The sequence below is a fragment of the Nyctereutes procyonoides genome, unplaced genomic scaffold (assembly GCF_905146905.1).
Source record: "Nyctereutes procyonoides isolate TBG_1078 unplaced genomic scaffold, NYPRO_anot_genome, whole genome shotgun sequence".
NCBI classification, from domain to species: domain Eukaryota; kingdom Metazoa; phylum Chordata; class Mammalia; order Carnivora; family Canidae; genus Nyctereutes; species Nyctereutes procyonoides.
In genome coordinates, this window is record NW_026575126.1 from 49605540 (window position 1) to 49633309 (window position 27770).

At 45.4% G+C, this 27770-nt stretch overlaps 1 protein-coding gene across 4 annotated transcripts; it reads left to right on the top strand.

The window, feature by feature from the left end:
* The first annotated feature begins 719 nt into the window (after positions 1-719).
* On the top strand, positions 720-27714 carry NDE1 (nudE neurodevelopment protein 1). Of its 4 annotated transcripts, XM_055339715.1 has the most exons (10): positions 720-785; positions 6601-6712; positions 8234-8359; positions 9351-9504; positions 15663-15811; positions 21526-21662; positions 23002-23181; positions 24478-24569; positions 25503-25654; positions 26487-27714. In XM_055339715.1, exons 3-10 carry the CDS (start codon positions 8277-8279, stop codon positions 26578-26580), a joined length of 1041 nt encoding a protein of 346 aa, XP_055195690.1. In that variant the 5' UTR covers positions 720-785; positions 6601-6712; positions 8234-8276; the 3' UTR covers positions 26581-27714. The 4 variants fall into 4 exon arrangements, with proteins under 4 accessions (XP_055195690.1, XP_055195689.1, XP_055195693.1 ...); XM_055339714.1 differs by lacking the exon at positions 6601-6712 and having other exon boundaries at positions 723-785; XM_055339717.1 differs by lacking the exons at positions 720-785; positions 6601-6712 and adding an exon at positions 1293-1903.
* Positions 27715-27770: the final 56 nt, after the last annotated feature.

Sequence of the window (27770 nt, forward strand, 5' to 3'; positions counted from 1 at the left end):
TTCATGAGAGACACAGAGAGGCAGATACACAGGCATTGGGAGAAGCAGGCTCCATGCAGGGAGCCCGATGCAGGCAGGAGTCGAACCCGGTTCTCCCGGATCACGCCCCGGGCCGAAGGCAGAGGCCAAACCGCTGAGCCCCCCACCCCCCGGGCTGCCCAGGAGCCCCCCTTTTATAGAAGAGGACACTGTCACCGAGAGTTTAAGTCACTTGCCAAGATCAACCAGCTAGTAGGAGCAGAGCTAGAGTTCAAAGCCAGGCTCGGAGCCAAAGTCTTAGACGCGAAGTCTGCTGCCTTTGAAGAAGATAACGATGCTGAAATCTTTATTATGGGCTAAAGGCCACATGGAGCCTTGCTTAGCCTGAGCGGACCTGGATCTCTGTCCCTCCCAGCAGTTGGGGAATAATTGCGAGCGGCGTCTAAGGGAAGGGAGTCGTGTTTTCTCGAAGAGCGTGGCGCTCACGTTCGAGCCCGTCCCGGGATGCCCGGGGACCCGCCCGCACAGTCCCAGGCCGGCCCTGCCCCTGCCCCCGGCGCCCGCCGCCCGCCGCCCGCAGCGCGGGGGAGCCGCCGCGTGGCCTAGCCGCGCCCGGGCCCTGGGAAAAAAAAAAAAAGTTTCCAAACCGCGTTGCTGGGCGCTGATTGGCTGAGGCGAACGCGGTCCCGCGGCAGCGCAGCCAATGGCCGGCGGGGGCGGGGGCGGGGCCAGAGGCCCGGGCTGTGCAGTGCCCGCCGCCGCCGCTGCCGCCGCCGCCGCCGCCCGTCCTCGCGGACCGCTCCCGGGTAAGTGCGGGGCTGCCGCGGCCGGCGCCGGGGCCGCCGCCACCGCCGGGAAGCCCTCCGGCACCGCCGCGCCTCCTGGCGGGGGACCCTTGCAGCGCCCCTCCCCGGCCGCCCGCGCTCCGCTGGTCCCGGGCGCTGGGCTCAAAAATCCCGCTCCCCGGAGCCGCCCTGCCTAACTTTGCGCCTTCCCACCCTTGTGTCCTCGCGCCCAGCTCCTCGCCTTTGCCAACTTTCTCTCCCAGCGCTGGCCCGTCTCCCGACCTGCTGCCCTCCGCTCCCTCCGGGTCTGCTTGCCCCTTCTGCCCTCCTCGACCCCAGCCCCCGCGGCCCGGCTCCTCCGCCCTCCGCCCCTCCCACCTCCACCCCTCCCGACTCTCCGCTCTTTTTTTTTTTTCCCCCTGTCTCATTCCCCCCACCCCTTTTCCTCCTGCTGCCCCCGACTCCCCCCTCATTCCTCGTACTCCCCCTGCCCCCTCCAAACTTCTCGTCCACTGCCCCTTGCTACTTCCACCCCTCAGTTCAGGCCTCCTTCCAAAAGCCTCCCCCCTCCTTGGCATCCATCTCCCTTGCCTTCGGGAACGTGTTTGGAACAGTCGCCTTCCCCCTGCTTTTTCTCAGATCTCTGCTGCAGGGAGGTTCAGATTTCTCCTGACTGCACTTTGGGGAAGGATTGGATAAAGGATGAAAACGCTTATTCTACAGTTTGAATGCAGTGCTGGGGCTTACCTGCCTCCCCGAGGTCATGGGAAATCCCGCCATCATCACCTTGACACCGCTTTTGGGGGGGAAAGCAACCTTATCTTCTCCAGTCATCTCAAGTTCTCTGCCTCCTGAGGGTCTGAGCTCCCCAGATTTCTTTGTCCAGGGTTGGTACCAGGTTGTGCCTCTTTTCTACTTTTAGCCTCAAGGTCCCTTTTAACTTTCTTTCTAAAGAAATGGCCTTTACAGGGTGCACTGGGCAGAGGTTTGTCATTTTCTATGCTAGTTTTGTTTCTGTATTCTTGGAGAGGACGGCCTTTTTAGGATATGGATAGGGTGCTTTGAAGAGCAGTTGGATCCCGGTGACTGACTCCCAGAGCTGCTTATCTGACCCCACCACCACACTGCTATTTAACCAGGTTTGAAACTTAAATCTTTCCTCTTACTGTGTCCTTTGTGTAGGATTAGATCCTTGAAGTCTCAGGGGCCTCCGACTGGCATATTTTATCCTTTCATTTTGGATAATAGTTTAACTTGGCTTTTTCTGTTAGGATGTTATTTTTGTTTCCAAAGTGTGTTCTTTTGCCTCAGAAAGTGTGAGCCCAGAGAGATTACACTCCCTTTCCTTACCAGATAATTTCCTGACAGGAGAGGGCCTGCATTCAAAAAGTTTGTGTCAGCAGCTAGGACTGTTTTTGCACCTAGTACTGATGTACGTGCCTTCTGCCTGCCTCTCCCAGCAGTGCCTTAAGTACCTAGTAGGTGTTTGGAAATGTTGGAGAAGGGATGGAGGAGAGGGAAACCAGCGTATGGAAAAAATCTTTCCCTGGTATCTTGATTCAATAGAATAACCTTATCCTGAAACAATAGCCATTCTATTTTTTTTTCATTCTATGTTTTGATCTGAGTGTAAGCTTTTTAAAATTTCAAAAGCAGCCTATGCTTATTGTAAAAATCAATGCATACAGTAGTGTGTCTGGAACAGGTTTTTTTTAAAGATTTTATTTATTAGAGAGCGTGGGTGGGGGCAGGGAGAGGGAGAAACAGCCTCCCCTCTGAGCAGGGAACCCCAACACAGGGCTCGAGCACAGGACCTGAGCCAAAGGTAGTTACTTAACCCAACTGAGCCACTGGGCACCCCTCCCCCTGCTCCCACCCCACAGGTCCTATCTCAGTGCCTACTTTACCCCCGTCTGGTACATGCTTCCAGATCCTTTTCATGTATGCAAAGAGAGCGACATACCTTTACAAACAAAACTGGTAACCTTCTTTCAACGTATCATGAGCTTTCTTCCATATTAGTTCATATATTTCTTAACGACTACATAATTTTTCCCAGTCCTCTGTTGACAGTTGAGCTGCTCCAATTTTCCACATCAGTGAATGATGGCATACACCCTTGAGTATATGTCCTTGCATGCCTATCTCAGTATTTTTGTAGGAAGATCATTATAGACTTGGAAGGTGTAGAGACAGAAGCCAGACTTGCTGACTCTTGACTGGTTTTGCCCCAGTGATGCCACTTCTGCAAAATGCAGGGCCTGCGTCATAACCTAGAAGCTGTTGAAGCACATGCTGACGTTTGGCCAAGTCTTTCTGACCCTCCCTCTCCATTCAGCTCTTCCATTTGTTTTGGTTGGGGAGGATGGAGGTTGGTGTGGAGGAGGGCGGTGTGTTAATTCTTGATAGTTTATCCATGTGTATTGTTCCTGATCAGCTATGCTGGCTTTCTTCTAAGTGAAGAAAGGAGATTGCTTTTTTTTCTCTCTAGGGTTTCGAAAGCAAAGGTGTGTCGGGAGATCGAAGTTACGCAAAATGGAGAACACATAATTTTTGAACTTCTTGCTCCCAGCTTGTTCTTCCTTGCATGCTGTAGCATATACTTTCGAAGTGCCCATTGGATTTGTCCATAGAGCTCCTGGGGCACGATGGGCTATTGAGAGCACAGGCTCAGAGGCAAAATGCCTAGAACACTTGTAGCACAAATGTAATAAATGCATGTAGCACCCATTTTTAAGAGAGCAGGTACAGAGTTGTATATACCGAGACCTAGCATTAACCCGTGCCTGTCACAGTGCCTTTGAAGAGACAATGTGGGCCGGATGAAACGAGTGAATCTGACCTCTGAACATTCTCTTTGCAACCCCAAGGAGACCATGAACTTGAATTCAAAGGCCCTCCAGTCACCCCTCCCAACTTGCACTTGGTCTGGTTTGCCTCTAGCCATTCACTTGCACCTATGGAAATGGCCAAGGCATGCAGTGTTTCTGCTCCAGCTTCTGCTTCTAGGAGCCTAGTGATGTCTTGCTTACTCTTATAGTCAGATGGCTCAAAGGGGATAAACTCGAAGATAAGTTATTACACACCCAGCACAGGGCAAACAGAAGGTGGTGGTTCAACTCAGTAAGGAGAGAGAGTCTTTCCAAGTCATCTTACCTGCTTTCTGTGGCAAAGAATAATGCACATTGGAACTGTGAGACATTTTCAAATGGCAAAGGAAGAATCGTACATTTTTAAGATTGTTGTTTCAGTGTGAAGTTCAGCTGTTACTGCTTCTTAGTCTAGGATATATATTTTTTTCTCTTCCCTAAGGATTGTTTTTAAATTGCACGGCGGTTTGGGTTGAAATGCCAAGCCTGTGGTTTTTGCCCTTTAGTTGAAGGAGCTACAGTTGGTTCAGGCTGTGACAGGAGCTCAGGTCTCTGCTTAGCTTCTCCCCACCAACTCCTGGCCCTGAAGTCCAAAATCAGCCCACCCATCAGCACCATTATAATTAAAGCCTCTCTTGCATTGGAAGTGCCTCCTAAAACATCTCAAATTCACTTCTTTCCCAAGGACTTTTAGTCCTCACTGGCCATGTTTTAAGAGTGCAGGATGAACCGTTATTAAACCCCAAGAACAGTATCAGATGATCCTTATCATGTACACCTGAGGAGGGGGTCGTTTCCAACATGGTATCCTCTCCTGCCGCTTCCCACTAATGAGATGCCATACAGGTGCTGAGGGAGAGTGAGGTTTTCCTGACAAGCCTCTTAGAGATTTACAGATGTCAACTATAAACTAGTCTTCAGAGGTTTCTGCCTTCCTGCCTTTCCTTAACCTTACATCCCCTTCCTGCTAGTGGTCCCATACTGTGTTCCCCCTTCATTCCACAAACATTTACTGAATGCCTAGTATATGCCAGGCACTGTTCTAGGCATTGGGATAAAAAAGCAAGACCCAGAAGGCCGCTGTATTCAATCATTGACATTCCAGTGGGGGAAAATAAAAACAAAACTCAAAATGGTGAAATAAAACAAAGTAGGGGTTAATAGTGAAGAACCGGAGGGGATATTTGGTGGGATATTCAAATAAGGTCTCCCTGGGGAGGACATTTCAGCTGAGATCGGAATGACAAGAAGGATATCTGGGCAGAGAGCTGAGGGAGAAGCATTCCAGGCAGAGAATAGCAAGTGCAAAAGCCCTGAGGTGGGAGCAAGCTTGGTGTGTTCAAGGAACAGAAAGAAGGCAATGTGGTTTGAACCACATTGCTAACGAGGGGGGCTAGGGTTGGGGAATGTTTAGAGAAGTAGGAACTAATTACATTAAATATTGGATGTGATATTTTCCCAGATAGCAGGAAAAGTCGATTTACACCCATTGTTTTTAGTTCTCACTTTTTTGGCTTACTACACAGATTCCCATGCCATGCAGTTGAGACTGTACTCTACATAATGGCCACACGGTCCTCAGTTGCACAGGCTCTTGACACTAGAGGCGGTGGTTTGGGGATTTTGTATTGAAGAGTTCTGGGGTCATCAGAGCTTAAGGCTTGAGCAGGGAGTACCAGACCTGAGTTTATCCTTACCTCCTGCCATGTTAATTACTGTTATTTACACTCCAGGTGCTCTGTTCTTTTTACTTTCAGCAAACAACATCTTTCACTACTTACCTTAATCAGGATCTCCATGGTAGGAATCCAATCCTAACTGGTATAATCAAGAAAGGTGGTTGGCGATCTCTCATAACCTTAAATCAAGTATGACTGGATCCAGGTGTTCAAATGATATCATCAGGACCCAGTGTCTCCACCTCTTGGCCCTGCATTCCTCTGTTTTGGCTTCCTTCTCTTATGATGGAGGGATGATCTCTGGCAGCTCCAGGCTTACCTCCTACCGTCTTACCCTAGTGGAAAGAGTTTCTTTTTTCTCCCAGCTTTATGGAGATATAATTGACAAATAACATTGTGTAAGTTTAAGGCATATAGCATGATGGTTTGATAAACATGTATATTGTGAAACCGTTACCACAATAAGGTTAGCTAACACTTCCAGAGTGTCTTTTTTTTAGATTTTATTTATGTATTCATGAAAGACACAGAGGCAGAGACATAGGCAGAGGGAGAAGCAGGCTCCATGCAGGGAGCCCCATGTGGGACTCGATCCAGGGACTCCAGGATCACGCCTTGGGCAGAAAGCAGACGCTCAACCGCTGAACCACCCAGGCATCCCCCAGAGTGTCTTTCTTGATGGCTCTGCGAAAGCCCAAGACCTGGACACTGGTTGGCTCAGTTTGGGTAAGGGCCAGCCCTGAACCAATCATTGGCCTAGTTTGGGTTTGACCTGCCCCTGTCATTGGCTCTGCTTGGGTAAGGGCCAGCCCTGAACCAATCAATGACTCAGTTTGGGTTCAACTTGCAGCTGTCATTGGTTCTCCTTGGGTTAAGGGCTAGCCCTGAACCAACATTGGCCCACCTCTGAGCCAGTTACTGATACTGGAGGCATCCGTCCAATCATGTGTCTCCTAGATGCTGGTGCGAAGTACATCTGAATCACATGGAATGAGTATAGGGTTGGTTTTCCTAAGATTGGGGTGGTGTTCCAGAAAGCCGGAAGAAGAAATACTGGACTGGAAAAAAAATCAACAAATGGACGGCTTTCTACTCTGTCCAGCTTTTCTGCTTTCATCCAGCTTTCAGAGAAATTCTGTTCCCCAGAAGGTGGTAGGTGGGGAATGGGGCATCTTGTCTCTGAATCTGGGAAGGGAGAGAAATTAGCAAGATGTGAGTACAGGTACTAACAAATCTAGTTATAAATAAGGACTGTGCTCCAATATAATTAATTTTTTTTTTTGCCAGGGATCCAGAAGTTGGTGATTGTGTCCATGTCAACTCTAACATATTTAGCTGAATGACTCATATTTGTAGTAAAAAATACAGCTTGTTATGGGCGCCTGGGTGGCTCAGTTGGGTAAGCATCCGACTCTTGATTTCAGCTCAAGTTATGATCTAAGGGTCCTGGGATGGAGCCCCAAGTTGGGTTCCATGCTCTGAGCTGGAGCCTGCTTAAAATACTCTCTCCTTCTGCAGTGCTTGCTCTCACATGCGGTGTCTCTCTCTCTCAAAAAGAAAAAAAAAATACAGTTATACCTTGCAAAGTGAGGGGTTGCGTTCATTCTTTTGTCCCTAAGGACACCACATTGTGAGCTCCCTTGAGGGAAGGAAGGGACCTTGGAGACCTCTCATTTGGATTCCTGATGAACTTTTGAGAAGCTCAGAGCCTTAAATTCAGAGAATAAGCTGTTAAGTGGAGAGGCTCTACCAGCAGGGAGTCTGAATTGCCAGCTGTTCCCCAGCCGCTGCTCTGGGTGTCTGCAAGTCCTTGGAGCCAAGGCCCCATTCCCACCCCCTGCCCTCTAGCTACTCTCCCGTTTGTCTGCTTCTCACACCCAGCTCTCCAAAATTCCCTCTACTTCCTCTTCTTCGCCTCCTCATAACCACCCAATTTATTCCTCCTCCCTCCTCCACTGTGTTGAAACTACTCTTGCCCACATCACCAGTGACCGACATTTCGCTAAGTCTCCTGGGTATTTTCCAGTCCTTATCTTAGTTTCTCTGTTGTAGCATGGATACTGTGGAACGTTCCTGCTTTTCCCCTTGACACCATCTATTCCCAGGACAGCTCACTGTCTGGTTCTTGTCTCTTCATTTGTCCTCTATCTCCTAAGATTACTATTTCTTTCTTTGCCTACCAGTCAAACGTTGGCATTCCTCAGAGTTCCATAAATAGTCCTCACTAGATTCTCCAGCAATTCCGTCACAAGAAAAAGGGAAGAAGCAGCTACAGGCTCAGGACTCTTAAGTTTGTGTCACCCTAGAGTTTCAGATCTTTTGCTTCTGGATGTGTCACAAGCATGTCAAACTAGAAATGTCCCAAACTGGCCTCATTATCCTCATGCCCCGAAGACTTTCCTTCTCATATTCTTTATCACTGGTGATGGGGATGGTGGTATACCAGTTGTCTAAACTAGAACCCCAGGCGATGTCCTCACCTCCTTCTCCCCTCCCTTGGCAACCCCTCTCTCCCCATGAAATGAATACAGTCTTGGTAGTTTTGTCAACTTGTGGAATGTAATGTGGGTGGGCTGTATTTTGTCTGGGTTTAGTTTCAGTTTTTGGCAATGTTTTATCATTTAATCCAACATAAAATTCAGGAGGTTTCCCCCTATTAAAGCTCATCTATTTAGGGGCACCTGGGTGGCTCAGTCTTAGGTTAAGTGTCTGCCTTTGGCTCATGTCCTAGAGTCCTGGGATTGAGCCCCATTTGTGTCGGACACCCTGCTCAGTGGGGAGTCTGCTTCTCCCTCTGACCCTCCCCCTGTTCATGCACTCCCTCTCGTGCTCTGCACACACTCTCTTTCTAGTAAATCTTAAAAAAGAGATCAGCTATTTAACCAGATATGGGTAATAATATTAAAGCTTTCTCTCCTAGACACCATGCCACAAGGAGAGTGACCTCTTCCTTTGTTTTCACAATGGAAGACTCCGGAAAGACTTTCAGTTCTGAGGAGGAAGAAGCGAACTACTGGAAAGATCTGGCTATGACCTACAAGCAGAGGTCAGTCTTCCAAAGTCGACCCTGCTTTTTCTTCCCACTGGGGTGTTTTGTGGCCTCTTAAGTGACAAGCACTGTAAAGGACCTTACACACACTCTGTCCATTAAATCTCAAACTGCCTCCTGAGGAAACAATTATTACCCCATTTTGCAAATGAGGAACTGAGCCTCCGGGAAGGCAAATAAACTTGCCCACCAAGGTCACACAGGCAGTAAGTGGCTTGGCTAGAATGTGAGTGCCAAAGCCTATGGTCCTAAGCAAATTGCTGTCTGTGCTCCTTCCCATCTTATTTTCTGGCAGGATTTTATCCGTTCCAGATGCCATATCTGGTCATTCCCCCGCGCGAGAGGAAAGAACCTCTCCGTGTGCCTGACAATATGGGCTGTTGCAGATTTTAGATCTGAAGCCAACAATTCAGTGTCCCTATCTGGGAGTAGAGTGTGTGTATGTGTGTGTGTTCAGCATTGTTTCTTTGTTTCTCATGGACTCTTTTACTCTCCACCTGGAGGTCTTATTCCAGTTCCTCTAATTTCCTTATTCTTACTTGGACTTAAAGATAATTCAGATTTAGTATTAAAAGAAAAAAATGTTGCTTGACTTTTAAGGCTTGAGGAGCAGGAATTGAGTGGGGGTGGGTGGGGGTACATTGCAGCCGTGGGGATAAGCAAACATTTATATTAGATCCAATTTCTGCTTACAAGTAAATCTGCGGAGGGCATGCAATCCCAAGTCCACATTGAGTTTAAAAACAAAATACGTTGAATGAATGAGCTGAGGGTGGGTTGGTAAAGAAATGGCTTTGGAGTCAGGAACACCTAGGTTCAGGTCTGAGCTCTGCTTCTGACTCCTATGACCTTGAGACAAGTTACTCAGCTCAGCCTTATCTGTAAAATGAGGGTAAGGAGAGTTTCTGCCTCAAAAGGTCTGCATAACACTCAGCAGCACAGTAGGTGCTCAGTAAATGATTGCCTGACACAGCTGGGAATTTTTTAGGGCAGAGAACACGCAGGAGGAACTCCGAGAATTCCAGGAGGGAAGCCGCGAATATGAAGCTGAATTGGAGACGCAGCTGCAACAGATTGAAACCAGGAACAGGGACCTCCTGTCGGAGAATAACCGCCTTCGTATGGAGCTGGAAACCATCAAGGTGAGAGGAAATAGCAGGTCCAGACAGCCTTCCCTCCTGGTGTGTGTGCTTGGGAAAGTGAGCCCTGCCGTGGGAGGCCAGCCTGCTGGCCTGCTGGGTGCATATGGTAGTAGAACTCTTTTTTTTGCCCCCGTTGGGAGGAGCTCTATGAGAAACGAGTCACACATGTGTCCACATGGTCATCCTTGGCTACCTACCACAACCCCACAAGGCATATGAAAGGTAGATGTTCTTATTTATTTATTTATTTTTAAGATTTTATTTGTTTGAGAGAAAGAGACAGCACAAGCTGGGGGAGGGGCAGAGGGAGAGAGAGAAGCAGACTCCCCACTGAGCAAAGAGCCCAACGCAGGGATTGATCCCAGGACCCTGAGATCATGACCTGAGTGAAGGCAGAAGCTTAAGCAACTTGAGCCACTGTGGTGCCCAAAGATAGACATTTTTAGAGTATAGGGTGTCACTAGATCTGCTCATCATTATATTGTGCAAGGCCCAATATACTCCCTCCCCCCCCCCCCCATGATGACAACCAGAAATACCTTTAGATGTTGCCAAGTATCTGGAGCATCACTGGTTCCAAGAGCAAAGACTGCCTTTTGGACATTTTGTAGGGCTTAGCAGATAATCACTCATACAGTGCCCTGGAGACTTCGGCTCTCAGCCCTCACTGCCAGGCTGGATCACCTGGCTAGTTTCATGAATATTAGGCCTGTAGGATCCCTGAGTGGCTTAGCGGTTAAGCGTCTGCCTTCGGCCCAGGGCATAATCCTGGAGTCCCAGGATCGAATCCCACATCACTCCCTGCAGGGAGCCTGCTTCTCCCTCTGCCTATGTCTCTGCCTCTCTCTCTGTCTCTCATGAATAAATAAATCTTAAAAAAAAAAAATCAGGCCTGAACCTACCTCTGCCCTGAGGTTCCTGGTCTGAATGTGTTTGGGGGGGCACCTAGCATGTCTGCATGCCTTTTTAAAGATTTATTTATTTGTTTTAGAGGTAGAGTGAGCAAGGAGAGGGCCCGAAGGGGAGAGAGAATCCTGAAGCAGACTCCCTGCTGAGCACGGAGCCTAATGCAGGGATAGATCCCAGGACCCAGAGATCACGACCTGAGCCAAAATCGAGTCGACCACTTAACTGACTGAGCCACCAGGCACCCCTTCAGTTTTTAAAAATAAAGCTCCCCATGTAAATTTTAATGAGGTGCTAGAGGAAAGAACCAAGGGTAAGGTATGGTGGATAGTGGAGGGAGATGCACTCCTGGTATTCCGGAAGCTCTGTGAGGAAGAAAAACCTAACCCCAAAAAGCACTTAAGATACCCAATTACATAGTACCGACCAGGAGATCCTTCTGAGAAAGGTCTTCATGAGCTGGAGAGAGCTTCATGGGGAAGCTGGGAGGGATTTGATCTGATGGTTGAGGGTGAGGGGAGTCTGTGTGCATGTGTGTGTGTGTGTGTGTGTGTGTGTGTGTGTGTGTGTGTGTGTGCGCGCACGCATAGCCAGCAGGTTAAGGTGTAGGGGTTAGTGAAGAGTTAATCTGGACCTTCCATAAACACAGACAAGAATGGGTATCAAGCAGACTTGAGAATCCTGGCTTTAGTAGTACATGGGAAAAAGTGGGACCAGCCAGTGGGTTGGGGATTGAGGGTTGGGGAGGGGCAGAGGAAAGATCCCAAAGATCTCAGAGCTGAGCATAAGCTTTTTATGTTGTAGACCACAGAGCCCACACTGGCCATCTACAGATCAATCTGGCCCACAGATGTTTTCGCCTATTAGCCTTTGGTGGTTTTTATTCAACATTTTGTCATGACAGTTTTCATGCACACAGCAAGTTTGAAAGACTTTTCCAGTGGCCATCGGTTTATCTGCCACTGAGGCTCTACTAATAACCTTTGCCATGCTTGACTTTTTATTACCTATCATATCCATCTATCAATCTAGTTTTCTGATGGAGTTCAGAGTGACTTACATCTATACACTTGCCTGTCAATACTTCAGCATGCTATTATTTTTAAAGATTTTATTTGTTCATGAGAGACACACAGAGGCAGAGACATAGGCAGAGAGAGAAGCAGGCTCCCCTGCAGGGAGCCCGATGAGGGACTTGATCCCAGGACCCCAGGATCACGCCCTGAGCCAAAGCCAGATGCTCAACCACTGAGCCACCCAGGCGACCTTCAGCATGCTGTTATTCCCTAGAGTTGAGGGTTTGTTTATAGTTTATTCTTTTGGTAATAAAATTTTCATCTTTTAGTGTTTTTTGTTTTGTTTTGCTTTTTTTTTTTTTTTAAGATTTTTATTTATTCATAAGACACACACAGAGAGAGGCAGAGACATAGGCAGAGGGAGAAGTAGGCTTCCTGTGGGGAAGACCTGAATCCCAGGGCCCTGGGATCACGACTGAGCTGAAGACAGATACACAACCACTGAGTCACCCAGGTGTCCGTCTTTAATGTTTTTTAAAGATTTTATTTATTTAGAGAGCGTGGATGTGTGTGGAGAGTGCAGCAGAGGGAGAGAATCTCAAGCTGACTCCACGCTGAGTGCGGAGCCCACGTGGGGCTCAGTCTCAACCCTGATGTCATGACCTGAGCCAAAATGAAGAGTAAGATGCTTGACGGACTGTGCCACTCAGATGCCCCTACTTAAGTACTTAATATTCAAAGTTGTGAGGCTTTGTATAAAAATCTGGATTCCTGACTCCCTTTGAGAACCAGCAGATCTGGCCATACCAGGCCTGCATTATTCCACACCAACAAAACACCACATAGTGGTTGCCGAGACAGAGCCACTGTTCACCAGTCCATCTGAGTTCCCGCAACCATCCCCCACCTCCATTTCTGACACTGAGGTATAAGTGTCCCTTGCTTTATCTCTACACCTGGCCCACATCACTCATTTGATTAACAACCTGACCCCTGCCATAGGCACTAAGGAATCATTCCCATGCTTAACTTGGAAGGGACTCAGGGACGCAAGAAGCAGCGTGGAAGTAAAATCTGTGAACCAGAGTCGGGAGAGGGAACAGGCCCTCCATGGAGGCAGGCTCATACTGCGCAATTATGAAGTAATTAACTGCTTCCCAACAGAGCCCTTGAACCTGCAGAAGACCTCTTCATGACAGCCACATGATAGATGCATGAGGTGCAGAGCATAGAGCCGGGAAAGAAATAGAAATGCAGGAAAATAGGATAACTGCCGCCAGGGGGGTTCCTGGCTGGCTCCACTGTTGGAGCATGCGACTCTGGGTCTCAGGGTTGTGAGTTCGAGCCCCATGCTGGGGTACAGATTACTTTAAAAATAAATAAACTGCTGCCAGCAAATATCTGTCAGTAACTCAGAGAAATGTATTCAACTGAGTCAGACTTCTTGACAACTGGCTTATTCATCACAAATTGAACAAAAAGGCCTGTAAGAGATCAAACAGAGCGTCTGTTGAGGCCTCCATCAGCTGACAGCTTATTATAATTAACCCCAAATGAAAGCACAATATTTAGCAATGGCTTTTCATGTCCCTAATTTCAAAGGGCATCATTTGAATCTTTATGCTGGTGGAGAAGCCCCTTAACTACATCATTTTGGAAGCTGCATTTGAATTTAGGTTACTGACCTAGGATCCTCTACACTTCTGTTTTATTTGGTGATGCACCCTGATAAAGGGTGTGAAGCCATCAGAGCCAGCCCTGGGAATTTGGGTGTGGAGCTTGGTCGGCCCCTCCTTGCCTGAGTGGAGATGCTTCCTGTGCTCCCAGCCAGGAAACAGAGTATCAGAGGGGACCTAGCAGTGAGGATGTGGAATGCCCTCCCTGTCAGCGCCTTGTAAATGATCTACTTGTTCCGTGGGAGAAGGGCTCTCACCACACCTCTCTGGCCCAGGCACCATTATGTCACTCTCCTGGCGCATCCAGATTAGCAACGCCTTTGTTTACTTGAGGAGAGAGGAGTTCATCTGTTTTTCAAACTTCCTTTTTTCCTTTTTTTAAGATTTTATTTTTTAAGTCCTCTCCACACCCAATGTGGGGCTTGAACTCACAACCCTGAGATCAGGAGTTGGATGCTCCACCAACTGAGCCAGCCAGGACCCCTCAAACTTTCTAAGTAGACTTTGGGCCTTTCCTGTGGGAAGTGTTTTCTTTTGTGTGTAGATGAAGGGAAAGCAGTAGGGGTGTTGGGTGAAGGAAGGTGATTTGAAAGAGAAGCCTGAGCAGAGTGTGTGTGTGTGTGTGTGTGTGTGTGTATGTACACGACCAGTTAATACCTATGTGTTCTGGAAGGAAATGTTGGAGGGCAATTTAGTATAGTTGTTTTAAGAGCACAAGCCTGGGGATCCCTGGGTGGCTCAGCGGTTAACCATCTGCCTTTGGCCCAGGACATAGTCCTGGAGTCCCGGGATCGAGTCCCACATCGGGCTCCCTGCATGGAGCCTGCTTCTCTCTCTGCCTATGTCTCTGCCTCTCTCTCTCTCTCTGTGTGTCTCATGAATAAATAAATAAAATCTTAAAAAAAAAAAAAAAGACCCAAGCCCTGGGCCACCTGGTTGGCTCAGTGGTTGAGTGTCTTTGTCTCAGATCGTGATCCCGGGGTCCTTGGATTGAGTTCCGCATGGGACTCCCTGCAGGGAGCCTGCTTCTCCCTCTATGTCTCTGCTTCCCTCGATGTGTTCTCTCATGAATGAATAAATAAAACCTTTTTTTTTTTTTTTTTTTTTTTTTTTAATTAAGAGCACAAGCCCTGGTGGCCCAGACTGGATCTTGGCTCAGTCATTAGCTCCCGGTTGGCTTTGGGTTAATGAAGAAGCCTCAGTTCACATCTCTGAAGTGGCGTTAAATGGGCCAATATAAGTACTGTCGTGAGCCCAGAAGCTGACCCAGAGTAAGCATGTGATGAATGTTAGCTGCTGAAATTGAGCAGCAGCAGATCGCAAAGTCATTTGACTATTCTTTGCCTTGGAAAGCACTAGTCAGATCACACTGAGCTACTTTTGGTAATTATTACTATTGTTATTTTTAAAGATTTTATTTATTTATTCATGACAGACACAGAGAAGCAGAGACACTGGCAGAGGGAGAAGCAACTTTTGGTAGTTAATAATAAGTTGTGGGGTTTATTTTTTTGTTTTGTTTTCCTTCCTTCCTTCCCTCCCTCCCACAAAGGTCCAGAAGTCCCTTCTAACTACCCCCATGCTGCAGGGGCGTGTCCTGGATCACAAAGTTAGAACAGTTGTCAGACTAAGTTCATGGTTTCCTGCTCTTAGGGCGAGGCACAAGCATCCAAAGTCATTGTGATTCCTGATAACACAATCCAGGGATGTCACATGAAGTGGATTTGTGTTGCCCTTGTGGATGAGAGTTGGAGAAGTTTATGTGGCTTTCTATGGCTGTGGATGCTTTGAGCAAAATAATTGCTTTGAAGATTGTCAGGGGCTTCTTCACACCCAGAGGCTGCAGGGACCGAGTTCTGGAGGGGGCAGGATGCAAGATGCTACGGGGCCAGGAGGCAGGAAGCACTTGGAATATAACAGCTTTGAATGGTGGTTCCCTGTTCTTGCCGTCTGCCCTCACATGGTCATGATCCATGTGGAGAGAAGGTTCTGCTGGCTGATCTTAGGCTTGTCCCGAGGCTGTGGCAGGAGGCTGCTAGAATAGAATGTCTGGGGCCTCCTTGTGAGGATGAGGTGAAGACTGGTCCCATAAAGATCCTATAATAAGGGAGAGCTAAATCCCCTAAAGAAATCAGGATGCTGCTGAACTGCACACATAGGGAGAAATGGATGTTCATGTGCTAAAAACAACAGTGTTTGGGGTACCCAGGGGGCTCAGTTGGTTAAGCGGCTGCCTTTGGCTCAGGTCATGATCCCAGGGTCCTGGGATGGAGCCCTACATCGGGCTCTCTGCTCAGTGGGAAGTTTGTGTCTCCCTCTGCCCTTCACCCCACTCATGCTCTTGGGCGCGCTCACTCTCTCTCTCTCAAGTAAATAAAATCTTAAAAAAAAAAAACAAAACAACAAAACAACAACAAAACACAACAGTGTTCACTCCAGCAGGAAAATGTATGTTCAAGGATTAGTCTTCAGCATTTTTAAGGAAATGACAGGGAAGGAAGGTGAACACCGCTTATCAGAAGACTTAAATCATACCCTCAGTGTCAATTTTGTCCTCCAGGAGAAGTTTGAAACTCAGCACTCTGAAGGCTACCGGCAGATTTCAGCCTTGGAGGATGACCTTGCCCAGACCAAAGCAATTAAGGATCAACTTCAGAAATACATCAGAGAGCTGGAGCAAGCAAATGACGACTTGGAAAGAGCAAAACGGTACGTCGGGAAGGAGAAAACAGATTTTAGAGCCTTTTGTCTTTACTGTTTGACCCCAGCGCCTGGGTACCAAGCACTGGGTTGAGTATAAAGAATTCAGCAGGGAGCCAAGTCAGTGTCCTTATAGGAAATGGACAATGGACAGATAAGTGCAACTTTTTTTTTCTTTAAAATTATTTATTTATTGGAGAGAGACAGCTCGAGCCTGAGTTGGCAAAGGCACTGAGAAGGAGAAGCAGATTTCCTGTGAACAGGGCACCCAACTTAGGGCTAGATTCCAAGATCCCAAGATCATGACCTGAGCCAAAGGCAGACACTTAACTAACTGAGCCACCCAGTCGCCCCCCAAGTGCAACTTGACTACAGCAGTAGGTGCTGCAAGTCTAGGGGGCATGTGATAGGATGCATTAGTCCGGCCATTGGCAGGTAAATGTTAAGTAGGACTTCCCAGTGGAAGTGACATTTGGGCTAAGACCAGGAGATGCATCATCCAGGGGAGGAAGATTATGAGGTGAGAACATCCCAGGCAGAAGGACAAGCATGTGCTAGATACCGCCCTAAGGTAAGCATGTGCGAAGAACAGGATTTCCTAAACTGACATTCTGTTGTTTACCAGAATACTAACAATCCTAACTTTTATTATATAACTACTCTGTGCCAGGCCTTCTTTTTTTTTTTTAATGAAACCACTTTAAAAGTTAGATATAAATTGCATATAGTGGCATGCACAGATTTTAAGCATATAGTTCCATCAGTTTGGATAAATTGCATATATGTTCACATGACCCATGCTCTTGTTAAGATATGGAAACTTTATGTCGCCTCCACAGTCCTCTGCATCATTATTAATATTATTATCATTATCATCATCATCAGTTTAAGTAGACTCCGTGCCCAGTGCGGAGCCCAATGTGGGGCTTGAATTCACAACCCTGAGATCAAGACCTTAGCTGAGATCAAGAGACAGAATGCTTAACAGACAGCTACCCAGGCACCCCTCTCTTTATGTCTTTGAGCAGAGCTACAGTAGCTACTTGAAAGTCCTTTCCTGCTAATTCTCACGTCTAGGTTATCTTAGGGCTGATTTGTCCCTGTGATTGCCTTTTCTCCTGAGTTTGGATCACATTTTTTGTGTTCTTAACGTGTCAAGTAATTTTGAATTCTAGAACATGCATTATGAATGATGTGTTACAGAAACTATGGATTATGGTGTTTTGTTTTGTTTTGTTTTTTTGATCTGTTAACTTGGCTGAACTAACACTCCACAAACTGTTTCTGCTTAATGGGCAGAAGCTGAAATCTGTTTGATTCTTTTAGCCTTGACCAGACTGCTTCAAGTCTGCTGTGCATATGCATGGTCCAGGGGTTCGCCAGAGATACGAGAAGAGTTTGTATGAGAATTTGGCACTCCCCTGTGTTGGTGGATTTCTATCACTGGAGCTGTAGGCAAAGCACTAACAGAGATGCAACATTCACCCACTGTATTGGCTCCCATTATTGCCAGGGTCTCCAGACTCTAGTTGTAATCTATGGGAAGTTTCGTCTGATACAAGCCACCTTATCATTATCAGAAATGGGGTCTCTTTTCTTATCCATTTGTCAGAGCTCTTTGTATATTTTCACTGCTAATCTTTTTGTCCTACATGGGAAATATTTGTCCTAGAATAATCCAGTCTTTTGCCTTTGTCTCTGTTATCATTTTCCATACAAATAATTACCATTTTTAGATCATCCAGTTTATGTCTCCTTTTTTAGCTTCTAGGTCTCCAGAGTTCACTAGGGAGAGCTCCTTGATCCTTTGTGTGTGTCTTCTTTTAATTTGTTTTTTGTAAGACTTTTTTGTTTTATACTTATGCTTTTAATCTGCCTGAAATTTATCTAGTACAAGATACTAGATCCAATCTTTTTTTCTAAAGATTTTATTTATTCATTTGTAAGAGACACAGAGAGTGGCAGAGATGGAGGCAGAGGGAGAAGCAGGCTCCCTACAGGAAGACCAAAGCGGGACTTTATCCTAGAATTACCCGAGCCAAAAGCAGACGCGCTCAACACTGAGCCACCCAGTTGCCCCCCAATTTATTTTCAATGCATAGATAGCTGATTGTGCCAGTACAATTTATTAAACACTCATTTTTCCCACTGAGTGTAACCCATCTCTGTCATATGTTAATCTCTGACATATCCTGGGATTCATTCTGAATTCTTTATTTTGGTCCAGTGTACAATTTGTGAATTACTATACCAATACTGTAATGACTTGATTTCCGTGACTTTGTAGTATGTGTGATTTTTAGCAAGCCACTGGCATACCATTGTTTCCACCCATATTTCATTGATCAAAGCAAGTCACATGGTCCAAGTCAAGAGGTGGGACAGTATATTCCACTCACAATGAGGCCATAGCAAGGATGTGGATGTAGGGAGGGTGAAGATTTAGGACCAGTGATGCAATCTACCATGAAGAGATAGTACATTCACCAGTTCAAAAATAATGTACAAAAGGTAGAGTTTTTTTAATGCAAATTCAAGCAAATAGCGAAAAAGGGAATTCATATTATCCCTCCCTTCTGCCCTTCCTACAAAGAGCATTCTATACACACTGTTGCACATCTTCTTTCACATAACAGTAGATCTTCGAGATTTTTCAGGACATAAAACATTCTTTGTTCTTTTTTCCCCAAGTGCATAATATTCTATTGTATGGTTGGTATTGTATAATACATAATAATATATTTGTCCAGTCCCCTGTGGATGGTTATCTGCTACATTTGCATTCTTGTGCAGTGATAAGCATTACTGTTACGAATGCTAAACACTGCTTGCACAGATGTTTATTCGTAGAATAAATTCCCACAAGTGAAATTGCCGGGTCAAGGGATAGATGCGTATGTGATTTTGATAGTTATTGCCCATTTGTTCTCTATATGGTTGTATCACTTTATATTCCCTGCAAGTATGTATGTAAATCCCTCTTTTCCAAATAGCTTCACTAACGGAGTGGTTTTCAAAACTTTGCATCTCTGCCAGTATAAGTGACCAATGGATACATTTCTCAATTATGAGTGATGTTGGTTCCTTTTCCTAATTTAAGAACTGTTTTATGTCTTTTTCTATGAACTGTTTATCTTTGCCTACTTTTAAATTGGGTTGTTTTTCATTTCTAGGAGATTGTTATATATTTTGATACAAATTGAAAATATTTGGAGTTTAGATTTGTCCTCCAGCTTTGTTGTTTACGTTACTGCCAGAAGTTATTTGATTTCTCTGTGGTTAGATATATCAGCCACAGTTGGAAGGGCATTCTGCAGTCCAAGGTTTATAAAGCAGTTAGTCTGTGCTTTCTTTTTCTTGTCTGTCTTACATTTCATTATATTTTTTAAAATTAAAGGCACATAGGATTCCCATTGTGGCCAAATGCTGAATTGTTTGGTGTTAAAATCAGATGAGGTAGGGGCACCGGGATAGCTCAGTGGTTGAGTGTCTGCCTTTGAGTCAGGTCATGATCCCAGAGTCCTGGGATCAAGTCCTGCATCAGGCTCTCGTCAGGAAGTCTGCTTCTCCCTCTGTTTCTTCTTCTGTCTTTCATGAGTAAATAAAGAAAATCTTAAAAAAAAAAAATCAGAAGAGGTAGAGGTGAAGCCCAAGTCATCATTATATCATGAATATTATATATTCATATCATTCATATATATTCATATATTCATATCATTATTTTTTTAATTTATTTATTTATTTATTTATTTATTTATTTATTTATTTATTTATTTTATGATAGTCACATAGAGAGAGAGAGAGAGAGAGGCAGAGACATAGGCAGAGGGAGAAGCAGGCTCCATGCACCGGGAGCCCGACGTGGGATTCGATCCCGGGTCTCCAGGATCTCGCCCTGGGCCAAAGGCAGGCGCCAAACTGCTGTGCCACCCAGGGATCCCTATTCATATCATTATATATATAATGACCCATCATTATAGAATGAATAAAGTTATGGAATACTGAGGTTTATTAAAAAAAAAAAAATTAAGGGCACCTGGGTGGCTCAGTGGTTGAGCATCTGCCTTTGGCTCAGGTCGTTATCCCGGAGTCCTGGGACCGAGTCCCGCACCAGGCTCTCCACAGGGAGCCTGCTTCTCCCCCTGCCTGTCTATCTGCCTCTTTCTGTATCTAAGACATGACAATTTTATTATAAATTTTTAATGGTTGTATTTGGAAAATTTGACCATCTACTTCAAGAACAGTAATTTCTCAGCCCTACCAGCCATTTGCCTGTTAAAGTTCTTCTACTGTAGATCTGTTAAATGAAATGGCTTACTTTTAGGAAGGGCATAACCTTGAGAGACTCAGGGCCTAATTGGAAGTAACTAAAAATTAAATACATTCCTTAAGGGTTCTTTTTTGTTTAACATGAATGCTAAGGTATAAAAAAGGTTAGAATTGATTTTTTTTTAAGATTTTATTTATTTATTCATGAGACACAGAGAGAGAGGCAGAGACACAGGCAGAGGGAGAAGCAGGCTCCATGCAGGGAGCCCGACGTGGGACTTGATCCCAGGTCTCCAGGATCATACCCTGGGCCGAAGGCGGTGCTAAACCACTGAGCCACCCAGGCTGCCCAGACTGATTTATCTAATTTTACTCTTCCATGTTCCTGTTACACAGAAGTTGGAAAAAAAAACTTCTTGTGATAACACATTACATCAAATTCACCATCTTAACCATTTTTAAGTGTACAGTTGAGAAGCATTAAGTATATTCACCTAATTGTGCTACAGCTCTCCAGACCTTTCTCATCCTGTGACATTGAAACTTGGACCCACTAGACGCTAAATCCTTCTCCATGCTCCTTCTGGCCCTCAGTAATCCCCTTTCTGTTTTTTCTGATTTTTCACTACTTTGGGTACTCTGTAGGAGTGGAACCCTACAGTATTTGTCCTCGTGTGACTGGCTTATTTTCCTAGCATAGATCTTTGAGATTCACCCATGTTGTAGTGTGCGACAGGATTTTCTTTTATTTTATTTTTAAGGCTGCATAATATTCCAGTGTATGCACAGTTGAGTCAACACAGGTTTGAACTGTGTGGGTCTGCTCACAGAATTTTTTTTTTTTTTATAAATTAATTTTTATTGGTGTTCAATTTACCAACATACAGAATAACACCCAGTGCTCATCCCGTCAAGTGTCCCCCTCCGTGCCCGTCACCCATTCACCCCCACCCCCCGCCCTCCTCCCCTTCCACCACCCCAGAATTTTTTTTAAATAAATGCAGTCTGTTACTATAAATGTGTTTTTTCCTATGGTTTTCTTAATAACATTTTCTTTCACTTTATTGTAGAGTACAGTGTGTAATACATAGAGCATACAAAATATGTGTTAGTTGACTGTTGTTGATTATGCTTTTGACCAACACTAGATGATTCATAGTTAATTTTTGGGAGTCAGAAGTTATATATAGGTTTTTAACATGTGAAGGGTTGGCACCACTATCCTCCTCACCCGCTCTGTTCAAACATTAACTGTATATGCCACATTCTCTTTATTTATCTGTTCGTGGATGTTTGGGTTACTTCTCCTGCTTGATTGCTGTGAATGATGCTGCTATGAACATGCGTATACAATTATCTGAGATCCTGCTTTTACTTCTCTTGAATATATGCCCAGCAGAGTAATTGCTGGATCATATGGTAATTCCATATTTTTATTTTTTTTTTTTTACCAGGGCCACGATCATGTCTCTGGAAGACTTTGAGCAGCGTTTGAATCAAGCCATTGAAAGAAATGCCTTCCTGGAGAGTGAGCTTGATGAGAAAGAGAATCTCCTAGAATCTGTTCAGCGACTGAAGGACGAAGCCAGAGGTCAGGAGGCCATGGCTTTGTTCTTTGTGCCCTCACCAGTGTTTTCCCCTCTCCCTCCCTGAGAACAGCTTGTCCTGCAAGGTTGCCCAGCATTACCTTGGCTGGAAATCCATGCTCCACTTGGCACATGAACAGTCTGGGTCAGAGGGTATAGAACCACACTGGGTAGCCCTCAGCCTCAGTCCTGACCCCTTGCTAGGAACTGTCTGATGTCTGGCCCTGTAAAGACCCCTTGTGGTTATTTAAACCCACCCCTAGCTTTCTGATCAGTAGGGGTATAAGAGTTTTGTGGGGAGAAATTCGTGTTGATGGAATTCCGTGCTAGCCCGCTTGTTTTTGTGGCTTGATGGCAGCTGATACATGTGCCTTAGAGCACTGAATTCCTGTCAGCATTTGCTCCATGGAAGTTCACAGTTCGAGAGGTAGATCTAGGTGCAGAAGAGATTTTTTTTTTAACATCCCAATTAATTGTTCATAACATTAATTTAGTTTCTAAAATAGAGCCAGTAGAAGGTAGATTAAAAAGAAAACACTCTTTAAGCTTGAAAGATAGTTTATTTATTTAAAAGATTTTATTTATTTATTTATGAGAGACACAGAGAGAGGGCAGAGACATAGGCAGAGGAAGAAGCAGGCTCCCTACAGGGAGCCCGATGCGGGACTCGATCCCCGGAACTACGGGATCATGCCCTGAACTGAAGGCAGAGGCTCAACCGCTGAGCCACCCAGGCGTCCCATTGAAAGGTGGTTTAAATTCCTATCAGTAGTGAAGTGGTTAAATAAGTTGCATAGATTTATTTTCTGGAACGTTAAACAATTGTTAAATTATAGATATAAATATAGTTAGGTTAAGATATACTGTCATAGTCAGATATGTTTCTATTTATGTTTAATAAGAATTCCTATTATTTGTCTAATAGAGATCTATGTAAACTGTATGTCTGAAAATACAGAGAAAAAGGATTGAAAATATCTCTCCATATTATAGTGATTATGGGTAAGGAGGGGCATTTGGGGATGGGCTGGGAAAGCATATTTTCACTTAGTATTTATTCTCTATTCCTTATTGCACTGAAATTGCTTTTGAAACAAGGAAAGCAATAGTGACCTGCCACTGCCATAGTTTAAAAAAATTTTTAAACCTTAATGTTTTTACTTAAAACATCTATAATTTTCCAAGCCTACTAGGCCAGGTCCCTTGGGTTTCACTTCATTGAGGGTTTCACCTATGATTTTCCATTCTGGTACTTCTTTTCCCTGACCAGTGTCTACTGTTGACCCTCCCCTCCCCCCCATCACCCGAAGCAAGGACCTAATCTGAATCCTTGTCCTGGCTCAGATTTGCGGCAGGAGTTGGCTGTGCAGCAGAAGCAGGAGAAGCCCCGGACCCCCATGCCTAGCTCGGTGGAAGCCGAAAGGACAGACACAGCTGTGCAGGCCACTGGCTCTGTACCATCCACTCCCATAGCTCATCGGGGACCCAGCACTAGCTTAAACACACCAGGGACATTCAGACGTGGTAAGGGAATGGACATTGGGAGGATTTTCTCTGCTTCACAAAACTCTCCCAGGAGTCGGGTTCTGGGTGAGACAGACACTGGGTGTGTTTAAAAGGAGCATATGGGTGTTCCCAGGGTGGGGGGCAAAGCTTTGAGATAAGAAGAGTTTGGTTGTGAGGTAATAGGGAGCGATGGAGTCTGTGGTAAGCAGGAAAATGGAAGCCTCATCTCGAGGGGGCAGCTGCCACTCTGCTCCTACCCTGGGCATTAGCAGACATTCCCAGTCTTCATTGGAAGCCAGAAATCCTCTCCTTAAACACAAAGTTTTCGAAGTTGAAAATTGCAGTAACCAGATAAAAAAAATTGGAAAAGCTTCTGTGAGTCCAGGAATATTTCCATCTAGAAGTAGAACCAGTATAACCTGGGCTGTATGGTTAAAAAAAAGAAAGAAAAATTTGAGTTTTCACCCCAGCTCCTCTGCTGATTAACTAAGACTGTTACTGGGTGACTTAATAGCAAGTAACAACAATAGACAATTATTGGGTACTTGGTATATGCTCATTAGCCACTCTGCTTCAGATGCTTTGCATATATATGACCTCACTGAATTCTCACCACAGGCCAAGATGCCATGCTGTCCCCATGGGATGGGTGAGGAGATGGGTGAGGACACTAAGGCCCTGATAAAGGAGCTTACATCAGGTCATACAGTTGGTGAATAGCAGAGCTGGGATTCAGACCCAGGCCTAGCTGGCTCCAGGGCTCACACTACTACTGACTATTTTATCTGTTAGCCTATTCCCTGGGATCAAGAGACTGGTGAGACTTCCAGAATCCCTGTCTAGAGCAGGGCTTTCCACACTTCGGTATGCACCTAAGACTCAGCAGGTCTGGGCAGGGCCTGGGATCCTGCATCCTAACCAGGATGATGCTGGTGCTGCTGGTCCTTGGGTCCTGCTTGGAGGAGAGAGAGGGGCTCTGGAGAGGAAGCCCCCTTACAAATGTGGTTTGTTCGGATGATGTTCATAACTACATGGAATTCCTAGAATTTCAAGAAGACTTGTTTTGATTTTGCTTTAAAAGAATAACACATAAAGATAAACAATTAATACGGTAGTTTTAAGGCTGCAAACGGTTGCTCATCAGGTAGACTTTTTCTGTCTTAGTTAACTGTCAAGTGAAACAGGGCAGCATGCAGGATCGGAGGGCAGAGTTAGCTTCCTGCGCTCACACCCGTGGTTCTGCATTTAGGGATGTTTGTGCACAAACTTTCGACTGTGCGTTGGTATTACGTGTCCTTCCTTTTGCACACCCAGGTCTGGACGACTCCATGGGTGGGACTCCCCTCACTCCTGCAGCACGGATATCAGCCCTCAACATTGTGGGAGACCTGCTTCGGAAAGTAGGGGTAAGACTGCCACCTCCCTGGGCTTTGGTGTGGCTCCTTGCCTGTTTCAGGATATTGGAGAGGGGTGACCTGATTAGTTCTTTTCCCTTTTAACAGAGACTCCCTGCATTTTAGGCAAAACTCTGGTTCTGTTAGTGTCCTGTAGCATCATTTGAACTTCTGTGGGCATTGTTATTGATGAACACCCAGAGCTCTAACTCTCATCCCTTTGATCCCTGGGCATATCTTTCCCTGCCATTTTTCTTTGGAATTTGAGAAATTTGGTTGGTGTCTATGTTTTTTTTTCTTAATTTGAAAAAAACTGAGAACTGAGAAACATTTTAAAAATTGCTTCCTCTTTTTAAATTTCTTAGGGAGGGACGCTTGGGTGGCTCAGCAGTTAAGCCACCTGCCTTCAGCCCAGGATGTGATCCCAGGGTCCTGGGATCAAGTCCCACATCGGGCTCCCTGCATGGACCCTGCTTCTCCCTCTGCTTGTGTCTCTGTCTCTCTCTGTGTATTCTATGAATAAATAAAATCTTTAAAAATGAATGAATAAAATTATTTATTTATAAATAATTATAATTATATATTATACAATTATAAATAAGCAAAATTTATTTATTTATTTGTTTGTTTATTTATTTATTTCTTAGTTAAAAAACAAAATCTTGAAAGGCTAAGACAAAATCCAAAGTGGATTTCATATTTCCCATAGGCAGAACTAGATGATTGGCAGGGTGATTGAATTTCTCAGGAAGCTCCTAAAAATGTCTGAGGCTAGTGGCTCTAAAAGTTAGATATACATTAGGTCCCTTCAGGGCCCCACTTTGGAATTCCACTGTATAACACAATTTGAGAACCACCGTTGCAAGTTATTGTCTGTGTTCAGGCTCTGGGTGAGAGGGGAGTTCTTGTCTTTAACTTGAAAGATGAAAACGTGTTTCTCTGCAGGCCCTGGAGTCCAAACTTGCGTCCTGCCGGAACTTTGTGTATGATCAGTCCCCAAATCGAACAAGTGGCCCAGCCTCCGGGCGGGGGAGCAAGCACAGAGATGGCAGTGAGAGACAGCCAAGCAGCACCGGCGTGCCTCTGGGTGATAAAGGGTCAGTACATTTAGCTGCCCATTCCAGGTGGGAACCTCTAACCCCTGACCAGTAGCCATTTGGGAAAAGCTGCAGAGTTATGTCTGTGAACCTTGCCCCCACCCCCTTTGAGACAGAGTTAGGTGGTATCTTGTGGTTAAGAGTAAATGGCCAGGAAGAGGCTCGTTTTCATTATTTGATGCTGCGGCCCCATCTCCTGGTCACCCTGTGAGCACCTCCTCTATAAAACACTTGTTTGGGACTTGAGCTTCAAACACTGCTCTGCTTCCCCCAGAGGAGGATTTTTTTTTCCTTAAAAAAAAAAAATAAATAAATAAGATCTTTTAGAAACTCAGGAAGTAGGCATTCAGTTCTAGCCAGACTAGATTCCTGAAGCTAGTCACCTGATGGGAAGACACAAATCTGATCTCTGGCAGCATCGCGCATTTGCTTACCTGAGGAGCATAGGGGCAGCTTCTAGATTGATTAATTTTCTAAGCTGTGCCACCATTTTCCTGGCCCCCAAGCCATGTCACTGTGGCAGACCTGTCACCATGGCAGACTGCTGGTGGGAAAGGAAGACTTGTTTTGTATGGCATGCACACAACTTGCATCCCTGTCGAAGAGGATGTCTTTAGCGGGTCTTCTATGTGACTGGGCTTCTCGTGTGGCCTTGGCAGTGTGTGAGCTAGGTGGCCAGTGTCTTTTCCTTCATTTCATGGGAGAGAAAAATGACACCCAGGGAGACACTGCTCCTGACTCCTGATATTCACTCTTAGAACTTGCAGGCCCCAATGCTAGCCAGTCTGTAACAGCTGTAATGTCCACCTAATTTGGTTTGCTCTGTCTGAAGGTTGGGAAAACGCCTGGAATTTGGGAAGCCGCCTTCAAATATTTCCTCACCGTCGCTGCCGTCAGCCCAGGGTGTAGTCAAGATGTTGCTTTAGGAAATCCACGGAAGCTGAAGCCCCGGTGTGCCTGTGCGGGAATCATACCTTTCTTCCCCTCTTTAAACTAGGTTTTTGTGTTTTGAAGCTAGTTTGAGAAATAGGAGCAAACAGTCACATTAGCCAATGAGGCCGTCGCCCGTGGCCCCAAGAAATGTTGTATCGTAATCCCCATCCTCCTTGCTGGTGTGTTGCAAATGGGACAGGGACAAACCGGAGCCTGTGGAAAGGGTGCTAAGGTGTGGATGCTGAGGCTACCCCATCATTGTGAGCTGACCAGACTCCCGAATGGTTTTGAGATGCGTTTTTAATGTCTGGAGATGCCGTAAAAGTGGGATGTGAGCCCATCTCAGACTCAGGCTATCTTCTAGAACAAAACTTTGCTCTGTGGCACAGAAAGGGTCTGTGTGATGAAATCATGTCTAGGAGAGCAGAGTAGAATAGACACATACCTTTTAAAAAAGAAACTATGGTGTAGTGTGCCTCTGGGACATCTTAATCTGCCTCTTACTGAGGCATTTGGATGTGTGCTTGTTTCAGAGGGGATCTTGTGTAGACCAAGTCAGTTGGAAAGTTCGCATCCTCTTTAGATCGATCCTGATCGTTAGTTTTCCTGGAACTTCTGCCCTGGCCTGAGGTTGACCTTTGTTTGCTTCAGGACCCTGACAGTCTTTGGGGTGGCATGGCCTTATGAATGCAGCCCTTAAGAGCAGGACTTCATTCAAAGCCTTGATAAAATCATCAGGGTGACCTCCAAATAAGATTAAACCACAGGATTGTTGTTGGAAGCTTCCTTGTCAAAGAAGAAACAAACATGGGATTTCCACTCGGATGTTGTAGGTACCCAACCCTGCTTGTTGTGAACTGTGTCTCACGCTTTTGGAGGCAAGTAAAAAAGAACACATGAATTCAGGAGCATGCATGCAGCTTAATGACCTTTTTTACTAAGTTATTTTTCCAAAAGAATAGCAAAAATATCCTTGAGTTAAAAATAGAACTTCACAAGTGCTACTGAAATTCAACAGAGAATTGATCTCTGGTGCCTGGTTCCTTACCCTGGGAACATTCTAACCTGTATCGGTAAAAGACATACTTTTATTTTTTTAAAAGAACAATAAAATCAAGAGAAACTAATTTTCAACTAGCTTGTGGTGGTGGTCAGTAAATGTCACTTCATTTGTGCTTTTATG

Excerpts from the sequence above, each read along its gene's own strand:
- NDE1 (XM_055339715.1), top strand. The coding sequence starts at position 8,277 with ATGGAAGACTCCGGAAAGACTTTCAGTTCTGAGGAGGAAGAAGCGAAC. Across the intron at positions 21,663-23,001 it reads ACTGAAGGACGAAGCCAGAG|ATTTGCGGCAGGAGTTGGCT; the intron begins GTCAGGAGGCCA and ends GTCCTGGCTCAG. Across the intron at positions 24,570-25,502 it reads ACCTGCTTCGGAAAGTAGGG|GCCCTGGAGTCCAAACTTGC; the intron begins GTAAGACTGCCA and ends GTTTCTCTGCAG.